Source organism: Cariama cristata, unplaced genomic scaffold, assembly GCF_000690535.1.
Source record: "Cariama cristata isolate BGI_N322 unplaced genomic scaffold, ASM69053v1 scaffold5653, whole genome shotgun sequence".
In the NCBI taxonomy this organism is placed as follows: domain Eukaryota; kingdom Metazoa; phylum Chordata; class Aves; order Cariamiformes; family Cariamidae; genus Cariama; species Cariama cristata.
In genome coordinates, this window is record NW_009606624.1 from 218,995 (window position 1) to 243,373 (window position 24,379).

At 39.1% G+C, this 24,379-nt stretch overlaps 1 protein-coding gene across 1 annotated transcript in view; it reads right to left on the minus strand.

The window, feature by feature from the left end:
* LOC104158707 (phosphatidylinositol 3,4,5-trisphosphate-dependent Rac exchanger 1 protein-like) overlaps nucleotides 1–24,379 on the minus strand; it is a 107,545-nt gene that overhangs the window by 31,629 nt on the left and 51,537 nt on the right. Inside the window, 6 exon segments of the mRNA XM_009696426.1 lie at nucleotides 6,099–6,241; nucleotides 7,564–7,636; nucleotides 11,195–11,270; nucleotides 15,553–15,602; nucleotides 16,314–16,417; nucleotides 20,046–20,146. Of these exon segments, the coding sequence (XP_009694728.1) occupies nucleotides 6,099–6,241; nucleotides 7,564–7,636; nucleotides 11,195–11,270; nucleotides 15,553–15,602; nucleotides 16,314–16,417; nucleotides 20,046–20,146 (547 nt within the window).

Sequence of the window (24,379 nt, forward strand, 5' to 3'; positions counted from 1 at the left end):
GGCTAAAATTCTGGATGACCAGTGAGAGAACAATTTCTTACATCTATAGGTCCTTCCTCTAGAGAACAGGCACATAAGCTTTGTGCTAGGGAAAAAATACAAGACTTGCACAATGTGCTCAGTTTGCACCTTTTATGGTTGACAGAAAACTTGGTAGTTCTTGCCACTGAGAATCTGCTTCCTCTTATTTGCACTGAGGTCACACAGACCTGCCTTATAAATATTTTTAAATATCGTATCAATCATGGCAAATATATGTTTCACTCATCCTTTTCTAGTGGTTTATTAACAATGAAAAAAAAGCTTAACAACTCACTTTCTATTTTAAAAAATAAAGCAAGCCTGGCCAGTGCTAAATGAACAAGTGGAAATTCTACCAGATAAACATCTTGCATTTCAGCAAACACTACACATTTTAAGAACCATCTGATAAATTAGAACTGAGTTAAAAGAAAAAATAAAGCTATCTACAATCTAGCATGCCACTAGGAAGAAAATTACTGAGAATTATTTCCTTGATTCTGATGATTCCTGCACTATTTTAAAATACTGTCCTTTTTCTATTGAAGTCAATGCCATCAGCTTATAAGCTTTGTCCTTTTACAGGAATTCACCTTAGAAAAAATTAAAGAAATAGAATCATCCTTTCTCGTAGGAGCCATACAGCCATGTCAAAATAATGCATGACATAATATATCTGCAGGGAAAAAATCCTCATCAGATGATGTTCAGATTAAATGATAGAAGGAAAGTAAAAAGACTGAAAGGTAAGCTTGCCATTCTTGCATATTTTTAACAAAATAGTTTCAGAAACGATGCTCTTTATGCATGTTATTAAAAGGACAGCTCAGAAAATTGGGTATATCACTAGCTAGATTTTTAGTGTAGCAAGTGTGATGAGTTTCAGCCCAAAACAATATGTACTCTTATTACTTCACATTTGGGATTAAATAGAAAATTTCTAGGATAGCTCTCCCCTCCAATTCTCATTTTACACTTGAAGGGACTATTCAGTTTCTTTTGTTGGATTTTGAAAGCATATGTGAAAAAGATATTTAAAAATTTGGAGGCTTTGATTTACCAAACTTAAGAAGCCAGCAGCTACACAAATTTACATGATCTCTTGGGTGCAGCTACCATTATTATGCATGAAGATCTTTTATATGCTATCATTTTTAATAACCTACCTTTCTCTGTTCATTAGTACTGCAAAAATGTATTGTTTGAAGGTAAAGAACCAAAATACTTTTAAGAAACCCCAAGTGCATCAACATTAGGAACTTTTATCACCATGTTGTAAAGAAAGAAATTTCACATTCTGTATACTGACACTCCTGTACTGGGGACACTCTCTTATGAAAAGGTAGACTATGGATAATATTCAATATGCAACACTTGGAGAAGGCTATGATTCATTCTTTATTATAAAGCAGTAATACCTTGCAATTCCACAGTTGAACAGCATTCATCCCTAAGGAGTCCAAAGCAATTAACTAACTTGCCATCTACAAGAATTATTTCTGTGCCCCTGAAATCCAATCAGTTTTTTGAATGTAAGGCAGCAGCTGTTTAATCTTGAAAGACAACCACGTTAAAAAAATGAGACCATATGAGAAATAAGCATGTTCAATCAAAACCAGAGGGTAAATGTACTCAGAACATATTCAAAGAGAATTTTTGCGGGGGTGGAAGAGCTGGAGTAGGGAGACCAAAAGCTACACAAAGAATAGTCTATGACACCTGTATCATGCAGAAGCAGCAACTCTCAGCCTAAACTCTTGTGGACAGCAGCAGCAGCAGCATAGGCAGATCAACCACCATTTCCTAAACTATGGTCCAGGATACACATCCTTCTCTCACAGCCTTCCCTACAGCTCTCCAGCATAAACTCTTCTCTGCTGGACACACTTGAACAGTCCGACTTGGTTAAGAATTTCTTAAGGAGCAGTGACTTATCAGATAATGTCAAGTCTGAATGCTTCACTAAACTGATGAAGTTTCTGTGGCCCTCAGCAGCATTCATTTGAAAAGAGCTATTTTCCTGACACCTCATCTCCCAGGCTGTTCCAGTTTCCCTAGCCTTTCAAAAGTCCACAGCTCTGGGGCACTAAAACAAAATTTGAAAAGACAAAATTTCTTTCCAGTGAGAAGCTCCAGAATTTAAGCCACCTCTACTGCTATTATCTTTAAAGGTATGTTTTGCCACATTAGCCAAATAGGCTTAATATATACAAAATTACTCAAAGTTTCTTCTGGTTTGTGAGCTTTGAAAATGAGCACTGAAACTGAACTGTTCATTCTGAACAGTGAAAGATTTGCAGCCTAAAGGATGTTTCTCACTTCAGAGTTCGCTGTAATTTTTAGTATCTGAACCCACTCAAAGCCCTTATCTGGCCACATACACCTGGATGATGGATGCCTCTTGTTACTGACTTGCCAGCCTGTCTCCTTGGGAGATCAGAAGTCCCCAGAGGATGGGCTCTTATTAGTGTCTCTCTTCCCAGGGGTGTTTTAAATCAGTGATTTGAATTCTCAAGCTACAATAGACCGTGGTACGCTAGTATAATGAAGAACAAAGGAAAATCTCTTTTTTGCTCTCTCTCTGTTGAAATTTTGCAGAGTTAGGTCATTTTATATTAGCACAACACACAAAAAAAATTCTCCTGGAATGATTAAAGATGGAGGAGATTTTTATTAAGGACTAAGTATGGCTTTGAGTAATACAAATTACTATTATTTATTCATGATTAGAATAGGAGAAATGCATCCTATACTTTTATAAGAATTCTAAGGTGAATGCTATGTTTATTGGATTAGCTGGTTTAAAATGGAAAAGACATGAACTCAAATGATAAAACTACCTATTATCTAAAAACTTGATATCTGAAGTGCTGAATTATAAGGACAATTTCATTTTCAATACTGATTCTAGATGTAACAGCAGTAGCAAAGCCCTATGGACAGAAGAGATTTAGCATCCTAATTTTCAGAAGGTAAACTGAGGAATGGAGTGACTTAAGGTCTTGCTCAGGCCACACAGTGAGTTCATGTGAGAAAAGTTAAATTGAAACCCAGGTAGCCTCAACTTCTCTGCTCAGATCATTGGCTTTCATCGCATATGCTGCAGTACTCAGGCCCCTGCATGACCTGAATTCCAGGATGTGCCATAGCCCTGGCTGTGAAATGCAGTGGGACGCAGCAACTACGCTCTCCTACAACTACTGCAACACACTACTGAGAATAAGAAATATGAGATACCCTGCAGGAATGTAGGAGATATTAGAGGTCTGGAAAGTTGATAAGGTTTAAACTTACAGTCCAGATCTCCAATCCAGCATGACAGTTTTGAGAATGCTACATAAAACGTACACAGGCATCATCTTTAGAAATCACTGGAAATGCTTTTCTTTTGAGATCAGGTAAGTGATACGCTAGAGTCTTGTGGACTCTAGCATTGTGTGTGCATTAAACCTCTTGGGCAACTTTGATGGAGGCCCATCTCTACAGGCAACTACCCTTGTCTGACATTCAGCTCCAAACTACTGGCTTTCATTTGTGTTGTGGCTGGCTTGGGCTAACAAGTAGAGGTGCTGATCACAAGTTGATCACACTGCAGTAGCCAAGTCACAATGCTTGGAGTCAACCCAAAATCCAAATTTGCTTCAGCTATGCAAAGAATGTTGTATATTTTTTCAGTTTGTCAGGATTTATGTCCTTCAACGAGAAACAATTGCATAAATAAATGAGTATTAAATTTTGTATGAAGTGCATTTTTTCAGACTGAAAGCACTTTTTTCTTTGGCATTTCTAATGATATATTTGCCAACGTTTCTGTTGTTTTCTGTTTTCGAGGGCAAGCTGTCCTGTGATAGAGCAAACTTAGATGAAGGGGATGGGGGAAGCTGTCCATTAAACAGCTAGGATGTCATGGCAGTAGAAAAGCGTGTTCCAAAAGCCAGTGCTGAGGAAATTCCATTAAACTTCCTGTGGTGGGATCAAGGGATGGGAAGGACCGGTGCCCTATCATAAGTGCAAAAAGGCAAGTAGTGATGTTCCACAGACAGCAAAGCCTCAGGATTCCAGCTGCTCATAATTGCTAAACACAGAATAGAACAGAAGTCAGGCACAAATTTTTTGTGGATAAGTGTAATGCATTTACTGTACTGCTATTTGTGGAGTCTTCTTCACAAACATTCAGGGGACTGATAATTTATTTGTGAAAAAGAGGGCAACTCATAACTTTAGCATGACTATTACTCATTTGACAAAAATCTGTGCCCTCTAAGTATGAGATTTCTTACTCAGCATGTGCTGTGCATTTCAGATTGTTTACTTGTTGAGATGGGATTACATTTTGACAGAGGCTGACTGATGCACTTCAGAACTACAATAATATTAATGTTAGAATTATTCTTGTTGCCAATATTTCAGTTACCAAATTCCAGAGTGACTAGAAGGACCAGTTAGGGATTACAATTAATCACTAGTAAATAGTCCATGTGCAAGGTTTGCTTGTTTGTTCTGTCTCTTTAGCAATAAATTATTATTATATTAACAGAAAACAGAATAAAAACACCCCAAAACTTGAAATCCCTCATTTCACAGCTTACATATTACCGTTGAGTTTTGGCATTTTAACAGAAGTGCCTTGAACTGACAGAAAAAAGTGGAAGAGACATACTAGTCAATCTGTTTCTTCAAACTGTCTTGTCTAGATAAGTTGGAGAAATAAAAATACCTGAACAATGGCATTTCCCACCAGCTTACACTAAACTGATCTCTGAGTGCTTTGCAAATCACAATAAAAAAAAAACCACAAAGTGTATCACCTTTTAACTGCCTCCCTTTATCCAGCAACTCTCCATGAGAATAATCATATTAACCTGACACTCCAGTCTCTGGCACTGGATGCATAGATGAATAATTTTGAGGGACCATGGTGCTTTAAATATTACTGCTGGCCATTGAGACAAACACAGACTGGTCTCCTGGGAGACAAGACAACAGTGAGACAGTGAAGTTTGTGTGAACCACATGAAAAATTTTCCCATATAATGGACTTCTGGATCTTTTCCATCAATTCTGCTTTTGTAGTTTCTGACCCACATTTTTATCCTCCTCCTGCATTCTGCCAGTGTTCAAAGAGAGAAAAAGATGGGCCTGGAGCCACTGGCAGTAAACAAGGATCTCAGAACAAAGAGTTTGCACCAATCCGACTACCAAGTCCAAACAGTGTTAGAATAATCCCAGTGCAGTAAAGACTGTAATGGCATTTAGTGAGCTGGGAATCTGGAGAGAACAGTAATGTTGCAAAAGCATGAACATAAAGAGTTTTGGAAAATGATTTCCACAAACAAAGTAAAGCTGACACTTGATCCAGTAATGCAGGGCATATTCATATCACTTAAACAATGATGTCCTGAAATACCTGTGTTCTTATCAGTCTTTTAACTTGCACCTGAATCCACCTCACATATAAGGGTGTTTAAACTGTGTTTAAACTTGATGATAGACCTCTCCCAAGACAGTAGTGCCCATTACTTTCTCCTCTACCACACCTACACTGTGGTACCTGCTCAGCAAAATCAAGAAACATATGGTGCCCGCTAAGACATCTCCAGCTCCCAGCTCACTTCCAGACTCTCTCAAAGGCTTCATGGGAATAGAAAGGAGTTGGGCTGTGAACTGGATGAAACAGTCGTATCTCTGAGTCTCCTCTTGTCTTGAGACCTAGCAGAAATGGGCAGGAACTTACATGCATTTGCACATATGTGTGTGTGTGTGTGTGAGCTGTAAAAACCCAGTGCAGCAGGACAGTTACATGCTAGAGAAGGAAGCCTGCAACTTACAGATTTCCCTTGCTACTAGAATAAGCTATGTAGTCTACCCAGCTAGAAAAAAGCCAGAGCTACAGAAGTTGGAGCTCTAGAGCAAAGTAGTTCAAGAATTAGTATTTATGCAGTGAAGAAAAGTCTAGCTACAGGTGCAATTCCCCATTTTAATGCTACTCTATCATAATTTTCCTTCTCATTCTCCTCTAGTATAAAACAATACCAGTTTCACAGTATCATCAAGGTTTACATTAACGTATTTCTTACCAGAAGACTCTTTACCAGGATGTTTTCCACAAGCTTGAAGTCATTACGTAATTGTTTGCTCTTGGAACTGGTGCCTTCCATCTCCTCATCAGCATAAAAGCGGAAATATAAGGATTCATCCTTAAATTCACTTTTCTCCAGGACTGGAAACAATATATATGAAATACATACACGAATTTACACAGAGAAAAAGAGAGAGAAACAAAAAGGAAGTTAAAGGAAATCCTAAATGTTTCCCCAGTCTTTACAGAACAAAGCCCAGATGCATCCCTATCAGTCAGCTATTCAGCTCTATATTTTTAAGCTACTACTGTATTTTAGGGGTATACTTTTCTTCACAGTGCATAGTAGCTCATGATACAATGTTTGATTTCCCTGGCATGTAGAATGCATATAAAACGCAAAAGATCCTCTTGGAAGAAAGATGCTACTCAAAACCTTATGCTCCCTTCCCACATCAAAATGAATATGGTAAGACAATGAAAGGAGAAAAGAGGGGTAAAATGGCTGTTTAAGGTAAGCGAGATGCCTAAATAGACTGAGGCTTTTCAACCTAGAAAGGAATTAACAGGGAAATTCTGGAAGGCGTGACAAAGTTCTTTACCACCAAATACGAGACCTGGGGGCTTCAAATAAAAGCAGCAAGTGACAATTTTAAAACCTGAGGAACAGCTTCTTCATTCAACATGTACTTATGCAGAGGAACTCCTTGCCAAAGGACGCTATGAATTCCAGATGTTTACATGGGGTCAAAACAGATCACATTCCTTAGAGAAAAACAATTACTGTTACATTCTTATCAAGTACTATGCAAATTCTCTATTAGTTACTTACAATAATCTGCTCTCAAAAACACTATTCAAAATATGGAGAGCAAACATTATTTATGACTAAAACTGGATGTTTCATCGGACAAACTGTGTTTTACTCTTAGGACCTTATATCCTATTTGATACTGATACAGATGTGATTTGTTTTGCTTTCCCAGCTTAGCAGCAGCAGCACTGAGAATGGATGATGTCTAACTTGGCAATCTGGCACTTCAGATTTGGGAGCTTCAGAGATTCAGCACTGAGGATCGTGCTTGTTGTCCAAGTGGCAAGAACTAGGCAATTTTACCTTGTACCTGTCATTTCTTGGCAGTATTTCAGGACATAGCTTGTGCATTGGTCTGATGGCTCTGAAAGAGATGCCGTGAAAAAACATGCCCCTTCTAGCTTGTCTAATCACTTGAGGGCTCATCATGACCCTTAGGAAGGGGATTCACTTGGGAAGGTACTAGGCTTAGACACTTGGTGTAAGCTCGAGGACTGCTTTTTAGAAGGACCTGCTGGAATGCCTGCAATTGTATACCTGTCAGCACGTATGGCACAGACTATAGAAAAGGGATTTTCAGAGAGTCAGCTAATCTGACTGAAGTAAGAGCTCCTTTAATTGGCTGTGGGAAGTAATATTGATGCATTACCATGATGCATGAAGCCATTATTGCAGAGTCCAACACCCAGTGCGACAGCTTCCTCCCGAGTCTGACAGTCTCCCTAGAAACAAGAGGATAAATATTACATCTCAGATGACTTCCTAAGCTAAATTATTCCCCTTCCCCACTGCATAGCTTGTGGCTCTGAAATTAGCAGCATGCTCTTTGTAGGGAACAATAGCAAGAAATTAAAATAGCTACCCCGTTGCCCAAATCCCATTCATTCCTATATATAGCATCTCTTGCCTCCTACAGCAACTAGGAAGACAAAGACCAGGATTCTGGAAAGTAGTTGTTTAACCCACAAAGGGACATAATATTATCTCAATGTAAAGACTTTTTATTTGCAACCATAGTGTCAGGCTTTAGGACCCATTAGCCACAGACAACAAAACTCATTCTTAGAGACAGAAGTTGAGAGATCTTATCTATATTCAACCAAAGGGAGAAACACCTGACTAAACCCAGTGTATGTGAACTCCAAAGGCCAGACTGGTTAAGACTGCCGTGGCATTCTTTTCATACACAGCAGACCTACGAACAAAGGCTTCAGTTTCTCACTGCCTGAAGCCTTCGGTGTAGTATTTCAAAACAGGTACCAAAGGTGACTGGCAAATTTACAAATTTACCTGAAACAGCACCATTGAGTTTTGTATCTACAATTCAGTTAAATACAAGGAATGCTTAGTTTTCTCTACATATCTCCTAATTTGCAGCCACAAGTGAAGACTTTGCAAACATGTTGGTTGTAGTTTTTAGGCGGACATATAAGTTCTAAATAGTGCTAGTAAAAATCAGCAGGCACTATTGGTCTTACCCAAATGAAAAACATTGTTAACACTGGTCACTTGATACAAGATTACTTGCTTCCCAGTCCCCAAAGGGGCAAAAGAAAACCTGGGATCTGCTATCTCACTAAGAGCACCTGGTGAGCTCATTCCAGCAGGTAGGGGACCTGCTGCTTTGGCACAGGAGCAATTTCAGCGTATTACTTTCAGTCCTCCTAAATTAGAAGCTGTATCCTACACAAGTATTACACCTTCTTTTTGCCCCTCCATCTGGAGAAGCAGATATCCTGAAGCTCTAGCAGCAACTGCAGAGTAGCGTACTGCCTGTTTTAATTAAACCAGCTTGCTGATCAAAAGCCCTCTGATCTTGTCAGCAGAACATCAGTCCTACTTCAAGTCTACTAAGGAGAGCAGTAGCTGTTTGCCAGGCAAATACTGGCAAAGAACATCGCTAGGGTGTAAAGAAACTATTTAAATACAGGATAAAACAGGATCAGCTCTTGCCAATCAGCAACACTACTGGCTCTTGTTGCAGAGACTTTCTGAGAATAAAAATAAGGCATGACATTTACAAATTAAGAACTAAATACTGTTGTCTTGGTAGGAAAAAGACCAAGGCAGTTCTGGAGGAACTGCATGATTACGTAATCACACAAGGAAAGCCAAGAAAAGGGTTTTAATAAATCTGAAGTTCAACTTTTACTATAAACTAATTTCAAGTCTTTGTAAGTCTTTCCTCATTTTCAACATCCTGTCATGTGACAATTCTCAACACTCACTTTGTGTTACTTTATGGGATAAATGGCTAGTTTATTTTATGGAGGCTGGGACTTAAAAACCCAATCTGTTCTTTCAACTGTAAATAAACTGGAGGAGAAATGCCTTCTAATGTTACTCTTAGCCTTTAGGAATCTTCTTTTGGTTTAGGCAACAAAATCTTTGTGTAGGAAGGCTCTAAACCAGATTTGGCTACTACTGATGATGTTAACTTGGCCTCAAAACATTCCCCTAGCAAAACAGCATTCTCTAATTATAAAATATAACTTCAAATAGATAATTTCTGCTCACCTAGTCAAGGAAATGAAAAACAGTTTTCTTATTAGGGAGGGCTCCCACTAGCATTTATAATCTAAATTGCAAACAGAAATGAGGGAGCCTATCCTTCCAGACAGTTATCCCTATGCTGCTAAATCTAACAGAAACAATAGTCCTCATTTCTGTGCACCATTTCTAAACTAAAATATTAATGCAAATTGATTGTCAGAAAGAGAAATAAATATATCCCCGCATTTTTGTATAACAGGTAGTTATCAGATCAGATACCATCACCAAGATTTTCAAGAACAGATGCCTGAAGTTAAACTGAAAGGTAGGTGTTTGAGCAGTTAAATAAATGCACTACTCTGCAAAAAGCTGAGTATTCATTAGCTCCCAGTAAAATCTGTTGTTAGCTAATATATGGCCAAAGTATGAATGGTTGCTGGAAAATAGTTCAATCTAGTATGAACACTCAAAGCAAACCCCCATGAAATTTACTATTTGTAAGGATCCATGAGCAAAGATTGATTTAGCCACATAGACAGGAATACATCTAACTCATAGACAGTGATTTAAATGTTTAACAATGTTCCCCTTCAACCAAGCACAGAAGTTTCCCCTCATCTTTGCATCTGTATACATGTACGTATGCACACATATACACAATATAAATTACAGAGTCTTCTGTATCTCCATATCTGGCTTTAGTACATTCTGGTTCAAGCTTAATGTAAAGTTCAGTAAACAGGAGAACTAACAGCCACATTAACCTACCAGAATGAAGAAAAATGGGGAAGGAAATGAGCTACCTTTTCCAGACCAAGAGCTCATGTTTTACATTGCTGAGTCTTTCTACTGTCTACAGCTCTATGATTAACTATTACATTGGCCAGATTAGCCTGATTACATCTCTGTTCTTTGGCCAAAGCAGACTTCTTTTTCCTCCTCAGCTTTCCATGAAGAAGACCCAGTTAAATCACACGTAACTGACAGGACAACCTCAGTATTAATATCCTTGCTCTTAACAGGAAAACAACTGACTACTCCATTCTCATTCAGTTATTTGGTACAGAACAACCTGAAATCATATCGATCTTATTAATGTAGGAGGATGTCAAATGCAATTGCAGGAAACATTTCTGAAGGACAACATCCCTGGTTGTCAGAGGCCTGATTCTCATTCAAACTAGCCTCCCTTTATGTCATTTTGGCAGTATAGGACTTAATGTGATTGTGAATTAGAGCATCATTTAAGACAAAACCAGAATGTGCAGTTGACTCTATGATGATGAGCAACATGGCATGCTCTCCCTAGATTGCTTTAGACTATCAAAGCTAAATCTTTAATTTCCCAAGCTACAGGCTCTTCTTTGTAATTACAAGGTGCATGTGGGGCAACTACAATTTCTAAAGACAACACTGCAATTATTAGTGTAAAACTCTAGATTCATTTTTTCAATAAGAATGTACCACACCTATACTAGATTAAATAAGATCAACATTGCTTTAAATGTCTTCCAAAAACCACAAGAAATAGAAAAGATCCCCAGAAAAGAACAGCCAGTTCACCACTCCTAAGGGTAACAAAGAACTTGCTTCCTCTTTATGCTGCCAAATAACAAGTTTTCACCAAATGAACAACAATAGAAAGTATAAAATTATAAATTTAAAGAATCAGAATATGTTTAATTATGTTGTAATATTCTCTAGATAAATGTGTTTTATTTACTTTTAAATGGAACTGAAAAATTAAGCTCCATGTCAAAGACAGCAGCATCTTGAAATTTTCTTACCTGTGCAATAAGCCAATCCACTAGTTTACTTGCAGGGATTACTGATTTGTAGGTCTTTAGGTGGTAGTCACGATCTCTAACGAAGAAAGAGAATTCAGGGAAAATCAGGACAAAAAGGTAAACATTTCTTTTACACTCTAAACCTACATATACTATTGTGACCTACTATCATTAAGCTGAGGAAAGAAGAATAATTATAGATGGGGAAAACTGAGACTCCCAGCCATAAATAAATAAGACAAAGAATAAAAAGCAGATATCCTTTTTCTCTGGAAGGAAGGACTAGTTTTTAAACTTTTCAAACTTGAATTAGGAAGATATTTCAGATCAATACAGAGCAGTGTTATTTCAAATTTCTCTAGGTGTTGTTTCAAGCCACCTCCAGTGAGCTCATATTCCCGCCAGAGGCAACCAGGACTTTTTTCACAGACGTACTGAGCTGCTGCTTTAACTCAGGTTAGAATATTGCCACCATTGTTTCTGCTGAAAATCACACTCTTCTGGCTGGAAGTCATCTTCTAGTTTCCACGCTAAATCCATTCATGTCCAGTTTACATTTACTGGCTCAGTGCCAGCCCCATCTATAAGCTTACATAGTTCTTCTCTAGTGTTTATCCATTAATGTATTCATAGATAGTGACCCTATATATTGCCTCCGTGTCCCCTTTTTGTTAGGCTCACTGAATTAAGCACCTTTTAGCGTAGTCTGTCAAGAAAGATTTTCCTGATTCTCCGCACCTGTTCAGATTTTACTTCCTTTAGCAAAGTATCACAGAGTAGCCAGATACAAATAGAGTACGCAGTGTTCTTTTATGGCATTAGATAATTTCAGGCATTGTAAATTAAAAAAGCAGCATTGTATTTAGGTCTTGTAACACAACTTGCACCATCTCACACACAGCCCTCATAGAGAGCCGCACTGTTCCTGAAATAAGGAAAGGAAAAGAAACCCTATTGTAACTTGCTGCTTTTTGCAGTTTTCTTCCATTCCTCTTCTCAGAGCCATGGAGATAATTGATGTTTTTAGTCTTTCATAAAATACTTCGAAAGAATTTTGATACAAATATAAGAGGACTATGTGGCTCAGGACATTGGGCTCTAACACCTTTCACCTCCAGGTCACTGGATTTAATCCAGCTCATAAGAGAATGAAAAGCTCTTTCCATTTTAAGGCTGTTTACTGGCCCGTGTGAAGTAAGTTTCGTGGTCTTGATCCAGTTCCTAGTTCCACACCACAAAAGCCATTACCACAATTAATTTGCATTAATTGGCTCCCTCTTGTTGAGAGTCTCAGTAGAGAGGCCAAATGCTGAATGGGCTATGAAGAATTAATTCCTCTCTCACCCTTGGAGGTGGTCCTTCTGTTTCAAGCTTGAAGTCCACTGGCATGACTGTGGAAGGAAACTCACAGCCACTGTGACTGTTTTACAGTCCGGATGTATCTATACAGCAGCTCAAGAGAAGACTTTATTCCTCAGTTTTGCCAAATCAGCCTCTTTCATTAGCACCGCACTATTTGATATTTCCTTTTTTCTAAAAATCTAACATCAAACCACCACCGAAAATTCATCCTACTCGTGTTCCTTTTACTAATCATCTACAGATACAAATATGTTGTGACTGGCTTTTGTAAACAAATGCAGCAGAAATGCCTGTGTGTTTACAGAATGCAGGGTGTGAGAAATTAAAAAGGGAAGCAGGACTTTCAGAGCTTGAAAAATATTGGAAAACAAACAAACAGACAGCATTTCCAGAAATATGTGTCCTCAGAACAAAGTGCTTACACACTTTTTTCAACTTGTCTTCTAGTAATGTGCTAAACCCAGCACAAAGCTGTGGGAGTTTTCTGGCAGTTTTTCCCTCTCACACTCTTATCTTGAGAAAATGTGTTTTTGATATGTCAGAACAATAAAGGAAAGCATTAAAATACTGAGTACTAATGAGTAGGGGTTTCCAGGTTGTGAGAAGCAACTCCCAACATTTTTCATACAAACACTGACACAGGGCTAGAGTTTTGAATAAGCTGGCATCAGGATCTTGGTCTAAGGCCCAGTCTTTCACTGCTTCTAGTTAAATGCTTGTCAGGATGAATATTTCAACATGAGTTCACTGACTTTTCCCCCCATTTCAATCTAGCCTGAACAGGAGTAGAGCATGAATCACAGAATGTTATCCAGAATCATGAGCTGCAGGTGAATAGTCAAAATATACATGTGGGAACTATTGAAATTTTGGCAGAACCTTGCTGCCTCACAGAAACTAGAGGAATATAATAATATTCTGGACAGGGTCTAGCCCATCTATGCACTGAAGTATTGTCCATCACAAGTGTAAGTGGGAGCAAGTTCGCCCACCCTCACAACTTCCCTGAAGTAGATCAGAGACATATTCAGGACCTTCTCTACATCTTAAGATTTTTCAAAATGTTTTACTTTTCATGTATCAATCCCCAAAGTAACATGCTTTGTTTCCAGTGGGGTGTATCATCTTGTCTTCAACGGACACCAGTGTCAGAGTTTACCTAAAGAAAATTATAAAGGCAATGGCTACATAGAAACTCCCAGGTTTCCAGGGAAGACAACTAAGCAAAATTATGTCCCAAAGTTGTCAACAAAATAATTGAAATTTGAACTTTATGATTCCTCCAGATTCTCTTAGCACATGCACCTGCTACTCCAAGCAGTTTTGCCAATTTTCTAGAAGGAAGGTTGCACCAGAAAAGTAGGCCTCATCAACCTTGATTGCAGGGATCAGCAGTCTGAAGATGCCAGATAAAGCAGTGGTCCAAATGCACACCACAAAGTAACAGGTTTACACAACTAACTTGGCTAAAAGCTAGCTCCTTTAGGCTAACATTAGGTTTGTCAGAAACAAAAAGACATGAAAAGACGACATGAAAGGATGACAGCCTAGGAGATTCAGTTTTCTAACAGGGAGATAAAAGGAAGAGTGAGTAGGAAAGAGAATGGCGGGAAGAAGAGCCTAAACATACTGAGAACATTAAGTCTATCTAGAAGGATCCTAAAACTGAGTCTGCTATTTTTGACTGGTCATAAACAGTTTAGATTCATACTGTCACTAACACAGATTAATCATGATATTAGAAGATTGTCCAGCTTGGTTTATATTACAAAAATAGCACATTGATAAAAAAACCACAAGACAGGCCTATGGTAGTTATTTTGTCCTTGTTGATTCCCTAAAGCATAAGACTACAACTCTTTCAGTTTGTAGGTTCTGTGAGGTCAGGGAAATTTTCAGGGCTTCACTTACCATTATTTGTACCCTGCATGTGAACTGCCATCTCAAGGGGTGAAACACGTATGTGTAAATACACACATGCATATACATAACCATTTTGCCTACCAAGGGCTGCATCTGCATCATGCTTTCCTGTTCTCTCCATATCCTTTAGGCTAGCTGAAATCTGTACTGTTGTAGAACAGCTATTCTGGGGAAATATACTCAGAGATCTAATTAGGCAAATTTATGACTGCTGCTTTTAGCTTGACAATGGCATCTCTCAGTGAAATATCTGTTGTACAACTCAGGGACAAGAGGTCAGTTTGGGACTCCAGCCATGCCCACCAGAAGTTTTCCTCCTCAGTGAAAATCCCTAATTTTCAATTATAAAAACCTAAACAGAACACCGACATGGTTCAGGGCGGTTTTCATTATAGGCCAGAAATGTGCATCTGATGTCACAGTAAGAAAACAACATCTGAAAGCCATCTCCTGGGATCTGGGAAGAGAGTTAACTAGCACTTGCAGATTATCTCAATTCTTTAGCATTTATTTATACAGAGCCAAGTTCTGAAGATTCCACCTAAAATTTTCAGGTTTTTTTCAAATTACAGCCTCAGGTTTTATTTCACTTCAGATTGGCTTTTGTTTAGGGTTTGAATGAAAGAATCCTAGCATCACATTGGAATCTGTTTACATCACTTTAGCATCTGTTTACATTTTCTATAACCCAAATAATACAGTAGCTACAATCACACCCCACAATCTGCCCTGAATCAGTAGTCACTTATTCATCACACTCACTTTAACTCAGAAAATGCCAGAGCAAACAAATAAACTTGTGTCATGCTAACAGCTCTCATAAAGTGGTAGAGGAAACAAATGTCAGGAAGACTCTTAACACTAGCCTTTCACTCTCCGAGAACCCAGTTCCAACATCCTCCATCAGAAGTACAACTAGAGATCTAAACTGTGGAGATAGAAGGGTAGTAAAAGAGCCAAGAAAATGCAGAAAATTACTGTTTATAATAAAGAAGAAAGATTTCAATAGTAACATGTTATCCTTTTAATAAAGCCAGATAATACCTGCAAGGGGATCATGAAGGTGAACTTACTTTACCACTGGAGTATACAGGCAGTGTAGTCGGCAGTAGAGCCTCACACCCTGAAGACGGAAAGATGCATGGTATTATCAGTTTTTTCCTTTTCAAAGAAACACTGACTAGCTAAAGCTAGCAAAACCTGGACACTGATGTCTCTACTCAGCTGGAACTATCTATTGATTAACTGTTTTTCAAAACAGTTCCCTTATCCTGTTAAACATTCTTTCTTGTTTCCCTGCCTCCAGAAGTCAAAAAAAAATATCTGTTCTTTTATCTCTAATCACCTCCATTCCAACATTTTCTCCATTAATCCTTCCTCACAATTAACCCATGAACTGATGTCCATAAGAAGAAATCCAATTTATTAAAAGGTATGTGGGCAGATATGGGATCAACAGAACTCATTTGACATACAATTATCACGAACAGCAGTTAAATATTGATCTCTTCTATCTCCCTGAACCATAATGCCCAGATTTTCAGCAGACATGCTGTATTACAGTCTACTGTTTCCTTTTAAGACCTTTTGTTACTACATTAGGATTGTAATCAGTGGGTGTTGGGTGCGGTCACAACTCTATTGTTATTTATTGCTAAGCTCTGCTTCCTCTCCCTAGAGTGAATGTCTCCTACGGCATTAGGATGGATAGCTTAATACAACAAAGATAAACAGCATTAGGGATCTCCTGTACAATAAATCAATGACATTCAGAGGTAGAGCAAACTCTTTTGATGCAAATCACAAGGTTCCAACTAAGAATGATAATACAAACCTTGGACATGATATCTTCCAATTCACTTCTTGGCTTGTACGTTCCATCATCATAGCGAAATCTGTACATGACCTGCTCGTTCTTAAACTGGTGCTTATCTGAAACTAAAAAACCAGTAGGATAATTAAAATTAGTCTTTTCTCCCCTGCCATGTTCTTCATAGGCCAGTTGATAAGCCTACACCTAAGTATTTGCTGGTATTTATCATTTTCTGAAGAGAGGACTCAGCTCTTCAAATTTCCCCTTATTGTGTGTGTATATATATATACACACACATGTTTATGCGCACTTCTGAATAGTTCCATCTCAAAAGCAGTTTTCTAAAATACTGCAGCTCCAATAAAATTAAAATTTCTTCCTTTTACACCAGATTCAATTTATGTAAGGCTTTGGAAACAGTCCTAGTGAAGGTAATTGGGACTGTCTGACTTTTTTCTATAAGTTTTGACCAAAGTGTCTGCAAATTCCCACAACAGTTACCACAGCACTAAAGTAATTTTTGCAGTTGCATAAAGTTCTGCAACTCCAAAACCAGAAGCAGGCTGGTGGGAGGAACTACAGCTGTTAGAGGTATTCTTCTACCATGGTTCTTGTATTTACCAGTGAGTCCCTTCTAAAAATTAAACAGTATTTTTGAGGGACTGCTTTTTCATCTAGAACAGCCATTCCACAGTAGGGCAGTTAAAATCTTATTAGGTAATGCTATATACTGATAAGGCTTTAAAGACAAGGACACAAAAGATGTTTCAGTGTGATAAGGAACCATTTCAAAAGAAGCATTAGCCAAAATCAGAAAAGAGTTTAAAAACATACCCTAGTTTCAGACAGACTTATCCAATGCCGCAGATTGGAAGAGGGTCTATATCCAATTATATGTAGGTTTATCCTGTCTCTATTCTAAGGTAAACTATTTCAATAGAACATGGAGGTGGGAAACCCTTACACTGAAGATAGCAATTTAGTAACCAGTAGAACTTCTTCATTTCACTGATTAGTAAATAAGTGATAATTATAAATAAAAAGTGCCAAGGACTGTTCGAATTCAAAAGAAATAATAATCTTCCAGATTTTACAGTATGTATTATAGAAATGCCATTGTTCACAGCTTAATTTAATGGAGACCAGTTGCATCTATGTAGAGGAGGAGGAGGAAATCAAGAGAAGAACAACCAAAGCAGACAGCAGATAAGGTGAGGTAGCTTAGTCATTGTAATCTTTCCTGCCTTTGCCAATGTAAAAAAGACATGGGCAGATCTTTGTGCTGGAGCACCCTTGAATATTTTAGATGCAGTATTTCATGGTGTAAGCAGGGCATTTGATGAACTGAGAGAAAATATGGATTTACACTATTTAAGATGCATCTCAGCCTCAGTTTGATTAACCTGAGAAAACTGATGGCTCTGGATGACTGAAGACAATTAAAGTGGGTTAGGCAGACTCAGAAGTATCAGGACTCAGTCTGAGATTTAGTCTGCCCCTTGCAGAGTGGGCAGGATAATTGTTTAGAAGGCAGAGACCAGAAATTCTTAAAATCTTCCCTCATTACATAGGATATCCTGGTCTTTAACTAAGATTCCTGCTTTTGGTGATATTTTTCCTTAATTTCACTGAATAAAACAAAATCTGCAGGATCTGGTGTATATCCTTTTGTATACAGTGGAATCTCTAAGCTGCATAAGCTGTTGACTTCTTTGAGTGTCCGCATGGTCTGGATTTTGTATTTCTAAACCCAATTGAGAAGCAAGTCTGCAGAAAGCATCTTTTGTATCTGGCACGCAGCAGATCAGGTTCTGATCACTTCTGCTCTCTGTGACAGGTACCAGAACTTGAACATCAGCAGCCGCTGATAAAATAGCCAGAATTGAAGGAGGTACAGAGGAAAATGAGTGATAAAACACACAGAGCTCAGCATTTAGCAATCTTCTATGGCCCCGCTTCTCAGGCGGGCCGAGAGATCAGCAGTTTTCACCTGACAGTAATGTTACGCCAACTGAAACAAAAGATAAGAGATATTGCCTAATGTAGAATAGGGGTAAGGGCTTCATTAGGGTGCTTAAGTTTTAAGTTCTTGCTACATTAGGAGACACATAACGGGATACTTTCATGTTTAATGATTTACCAAAATCTCAAGCGATATTTCCTTAAGTAAATGCAGCATTGCAAATACTTCCAATGTGTAGCAATAACTGTCATTGGAGACACTAACATCAGGAACTCTAACTAAAGATAACATTAAAACCAAACCAGATGTACCTTCCTCAGGGCATCTGAATAAGGGGAGCAGTAGATATAAGAGCACAACTTTCTTTGAGCTGTAAATTTGTGTTTAGAGAAAAAGGACACTGCTGAAAGTGTCAAAGTATGACATTACGGCAAGGTAAATGGTCATCATTGAATAACAAGTCTCAGGAGAGCTTTTTGCACCAACAGTGCAAATGTACACATTCAGAATGTCGGCAAATAAGGGTGTGAGTACAGAAAAGCATTTTTCATCCAAAGAGGGATCCCTACACATTGGAGCCAAAGCATTTCAGTGCTCCAAAGCCACAGTTAGGGCCAAGTACTCAAAAGTGTTCACTGCTTTTTTGCTTATGCTCAAAGGCCTTCGAAGTCTGAATGTGTCTGAAAGTATGTCTTGGTACCTGGGGGTGGAAATGTATGTGCATGAAGGATTATAGTACTCCTCATATTAGATTTCTCTACATGTTAATTAAAAGAAGATAGCAGATGTCATTTCTTAACAGTGTTATTGTCACCTGAAAGACAAGTTTGTGGAGCTGAGTTACCAAGAGATTAAAGCAAGACTAGCCTAATTAAATGCTCCCCTATTTAAATTGGTTTCCAAGAGAATGTATGGAAATGTAGACCACTGGTGACTTAAGACCTATATACCGTATTCCTTTGGTGTGCATTTTGCAGCTAAACTCACCTGAATGTTGAAACTGGGGCATTTGCTGTTTAACTAGAATAGGACTGTGTTGCTCTGTCTCCAGCAGGACTAATCTAGATTTAAAGATCATAATCTGGAGAAAGACCTTATTTTAGTAGAAATCTAGATAGCACAGAAAAATTTCAAACAAGCATCTTGTACTACTTTGGTAGTGCAGCACTTTTGCATGCACTATCCTATTCTTCTAAAATACCCCTCATCACAACACTTCAAGTTCATCTGCTGGGTGTGATGAAGAAATATGGTGTATCGCTATTTTAAAGAGAGACATTCTTGCCAAATGAGCTGGAAAGAACAAATCCTACAACAAACCCTCCATCATTTCTTTTCTTTATGACAAGCAGTCTCATTAAAAAGAATGACCCCATTGTCTGGAGTCCCTCACTCTGTTTGTACCTGTACCCCATTCTAAAAGAGCACTGCTTGACTATCATCGGTATCGCTGATGTCTCATATGAAAAGCTTTATGTATTGATCACTACAGATTTTCAAACATACATAGTACAGACGAATATACACCTAATATAGTCCGCAACAAAGATGTTGTGGAGAAATCAAGCAACTGCACGCATAAAAAACTTTCAGGATACCCAACAAGTCCTGTTTTCATGATATAAATTGCCCACTCATTAATCCCAAAAGTCATTAAACATTTTGAGGATTTGATGGAGATGGTACAGGAAAGTACTTGAACATCATGTGAACAGCCGCAGTCAGTTTTCCACCCTCATTTCCAGGGCATTACTGAAATCTGACATCTCTTTATGGCATGGAGCACTCACCATGATGAATGATTCCATTTTCTAAAAGTGCCTGTCCCAGGTTGACCCCTTCCTCTGGTTTGCTTATCTCTCCAATCTCTGTGAGCCATGTTACAAACTCACTGCAAAGGGAAGAACAGAAACAATTAGCTTTTTCGCTCTGAATATAAGCAGATACATGACTCTGCAAGTCATCAGCCAACCACAGCAGACTTTCTCCTTGAAGCAAGTGTAAAAAGTGTTGTAAGTGATGATACCTCTACTAGGTGGCTCAATTTCCTATATTTCTGGAGGAAATGCTCTGCAGGAGATCCAGATCTCCTATCTGTGACTTCTCCCACCATTCCCTTTAGCTCTTCATAATTAGCATGCACACAAAAGGAAAGAAGAACTGGCTGGATCTATGAAGATGCTGCAAATCCTTATTTTATTGAGCAATCCAGACATCCAAGGGGTAGGAAGAAAGTAAGATTAACTGATAACCTTAATAACAACAAGATGGACAGTAGAGAAAACAGCTACTTCTATCCAAGCTATCCCTCCAAGCAGTGTTTGTGGTCTGACTTAGTTACATATGCTCACCTTTCTTCACTGGGTCTGATTTCTGCCCCCCACCCCGTAGTGTAATCGCATTGGCTTTAATGGTATCACAGAAGGACTTAGGACAGAAGATTCAACCTACTGAATTCAAGCACAGAGCAGTAAGAGAGAGCACAAGTACCACTGACAGCTTAATTCAAAGTCATTCAGTGGAGTTGGAGCCTGGTAGATACATAAATGATGCTTTTAATTTATATACAAAAGGTGCTGAGTCTGTCTGCTCATGCAGCACAAACCAAAACCTCTCTCTGGTGAGGGGCAGAGCCGCACATGTGGGCAGAATAAAAGCCAAAAATGGCTGGATATGTAGGATGTTACTCAATTAGAAACAGTAAGTACAGAAAAACGGACATTACAAGCCTAATGAATACAGCACTGCCAAAGCCCTAAGGGGCTGAGCTGTTTGCCAGGTTAATTAGCGATTATACTAGAAATATGTTAAATTCATAGAGAAGAACAAAAGGAATATATGAAAGCAGAGCAACATATGGGAAATCTGAGTTCAATAAACCACTTGGGTGCTTGCCAGTGCGCATAGGGTTGCTGCTTATCAAAACCAGTATCCATGCCTCCACTTGCGGGCTCTAAATGAAGTATTTTTAGACTCTATGTTTATCAGAGCTGACTCACCTAACATGTAGGTAGTATTTACATTTTGCCTTTAGAATAACAACAACTTCAGTACTGAAAACTTCGGTTTGCTGAGGTGCTACTCTGTAACTGCCATAGCGTAGAAAAAGCAGCAGAATCTATTCAACTATGCCAGGGGAATCCCATGGAAACCATTAGAGTTTTGTAAAACTCCTAAAACCAAGGTACTGTAGTGATGAGTCAGACTATCTCATAAGAAAAGCTCATCCTCAATTTCCCAGTGATTCTGAACTGTTTCTAGAAGTATTTAAAAGCAGAAACAGAATATAAACTGCAGAGGGAGGAGAAGCAAGAATGATCCTCCACACTGCACATTACCGAGCATACAAGACACACACTCTGTGGAATGCCCCATCACAGACATGCTGGCCAATGACTGTAATCACATCAAGTACCCAGGGTAGATGCCCAGTTGCTATATATTTTTCCATCAAGTGCAATCATAGAATGCTTTGGGTTGGAAGAGACCTTTAAGGGTCATCTAGTCCAACCCCCCTGCCATGACAGGGACATCTTCAACTAGATCAGGTTGCTCAGAGCCCTGTCCAGCCTGTTCTTGAATGTTTCCAAGGATGGGACATCTACCACCTCTCTGGGGAACCTGTTCCAGTGTTCCACCAACCTCAATGTGAAAAATTAATTTCTTATATCTAGTCTAAATCTACCTTCCTTTAGTTTAAAACCATTACCCCTTGTCCTGTCGCAACAGGCCTTGTTAAAAAGTCTGTCCCCATCTTTCTTATAAGCCCCCTTGAGGTATTGGAATGCTGCTCTAAGGTCTCCCTGGAGCCTTCTCTTCTCCAGGCTGAAAAACCCCAACTCTCTCAGCCTGTCTTCATACGAGAGGTGCTCCAGGCCTCAGATCATCTTTGTGGCCTCCTCTGGACTCGCTCCAACAGGTCCATGTCTTCCCCAGAGCTGAAGGCAGTACTGCAGGGGGGGGTCTCATGAGAGCAGAGTAGAGGAGGAGAATCACCTCCCTCGACCTGCTGGTCATGCTTCTTGTGATGCAGCCCAGGACATGTTTGGCTTTCTGGGCTGCCAGTGCACATTGCTGTGTCATGTCCAGCAATGGGTCTATGGCAGTTTACAGCACTTAAACAGTTGCCCAAACCTTCAGCAGAACACTGCTACCCTGTTAGCTTACTTGCTTCTTTTATTTGGAACTATGCCCCTGGAGTTTATTTGGTTTGTAAATGTAAGAGAGTCCTCTTAAAATTTGAAATTACAAGCTGAAAAAGGAAAATAGCTGAACGCTACTCACAGCCCTGAAGCTTCAGAACCATGGGATGGTTTTCTTAAGAGTTACTTTAAGACTTCTCTGGCATTTGATTCATAAACAAAATCAGTAATCATTTGTTCTGAAGGCTTTATAAGCACTGAAAAGTGCATGACCCAGAAATATTCCAAGAGGTTTTTTAGGTATATGCTGGACTGTAGTTAAAAAAGTATCAACTCAAAAAGTGGATGGCAAAGCTTGATTTGTTTCCTCATCTTCTCCTAAGCAGCCCTCCAGTGTAACTGAGAGTATCCTCACTTCCCAGTGCTGCCATGCTCAGTGCTCATCTAGCATGCAAGTCAGATCACCATCTCCCAACTATACCTCTGAAATTAAGGGACTTAGAACAGCTGGGTTTCTACTCAAGAAATACACAGGAAAATCCAGCCCATCCAGGTTTGTGCAATCTGATCAGATATGTTTGGAACCTCCTGAGATTAACAGATCCTCTCTATCACAAGCTCAATACAGTTCAAGGTTTTGCAACCAATTTAGTGCAGTGCAGTGCTGAAAAAAAGGCATGGCAAGCATACCATTGACACATATTGGCACCAACACACATTTTTCCCATGGTATCACTAGTCACATGCCTAAATGCCAGTACACCTGAGGAGTGGTTAGGAAATGGATTTGCACTCAAGCAAGCCAGTTGCAAGCAAGTTCAATAAACAGCCTTATAAATAAATGCATATGATATTTCTGAAGATACTAGGATTAGTTCATGCTTTTTCCTGCAAACACATTTTATCTCTTGAAATATTAGATGCTATCTGATATCCAAAGGCTGAGAGAAAAATTATTTTTTGCAGCCTTAGTGTTACTCTCAGCTGCATATAGCAGAAAACCACTAAGTACATCTCAGCACAGGTATTAGTGACTCCCTTAGGCAGGAATATCTGAAAAAATGAATAGGTCACAGCCAATACGCATTGTTCAGGGGAAGCTCCGGAAATTATATGAAAAGTGTGCAAGTCATGACTGGATTGTACGGATCAAGCTGCACTCAACTGAGTTGCCCAGGACTGTACCAAGAAGTGACTGTTGAAAAGATATCAGCAGAGTTATTTTCTATGGGGAAGGCTGGAACACTAGCCAAACAACGCTTTTGTCAGAGATCAGGATACCTGTAAGTATCTCAGTCTGGGCTCAGTCACCCATTGGCAAAGTTAGGTCAAGTCATCACTACTGGAGTGTCCGGTGACTGACAAGCAAACTAAGGGCAATGAGCAGGACAGCTTGTGGAGCGTGTAAGAAAACAGACATTTTAAAAGAAAAAGAAGTAGCAAGAAATCCCAGGTAAGACTTGACACTAAGCAAAATATCAGGGAATCCACAACAGGCTTACATCTATCAGCACTGGAAGAACATAAGTTTCTGATCTGGTACTTCTGGTTGCATGGAAAATAGGAAATGCTACACTATGCCTCCAAAAATCAGAGCTTAAAGGTTTCAATTTGAATCCAGCAAGATCAGTTTGGGGGGTGGGGGTGAGGCGTGTGTGTTGTGAAGGAGGAAAAAAGCAACCAAATCTTCAAAAATCAAGAATTTTTTTTACAGCTGAAATAGCGCCAGCCTATGCTACCAGATTGCTTCCGGTCAGGCAGAAGAACAATGCATCATTTCCACACCCTGTACACAAGGAATGCTGCCCACAAACTGCTGCTACAGAGACCAAGGGGAGGGAAGGAAAATGCATGGATAATCTGCCTCACAGAACTTTTTTCCCTCCCACAGCTGATCATTTCAATCATAAACAGCTGAGGTGGAAAAGTCTTCTCAGGTCAACTAATATGTCTCCCTGTGTGCCATGCAGGACATTTCCCTA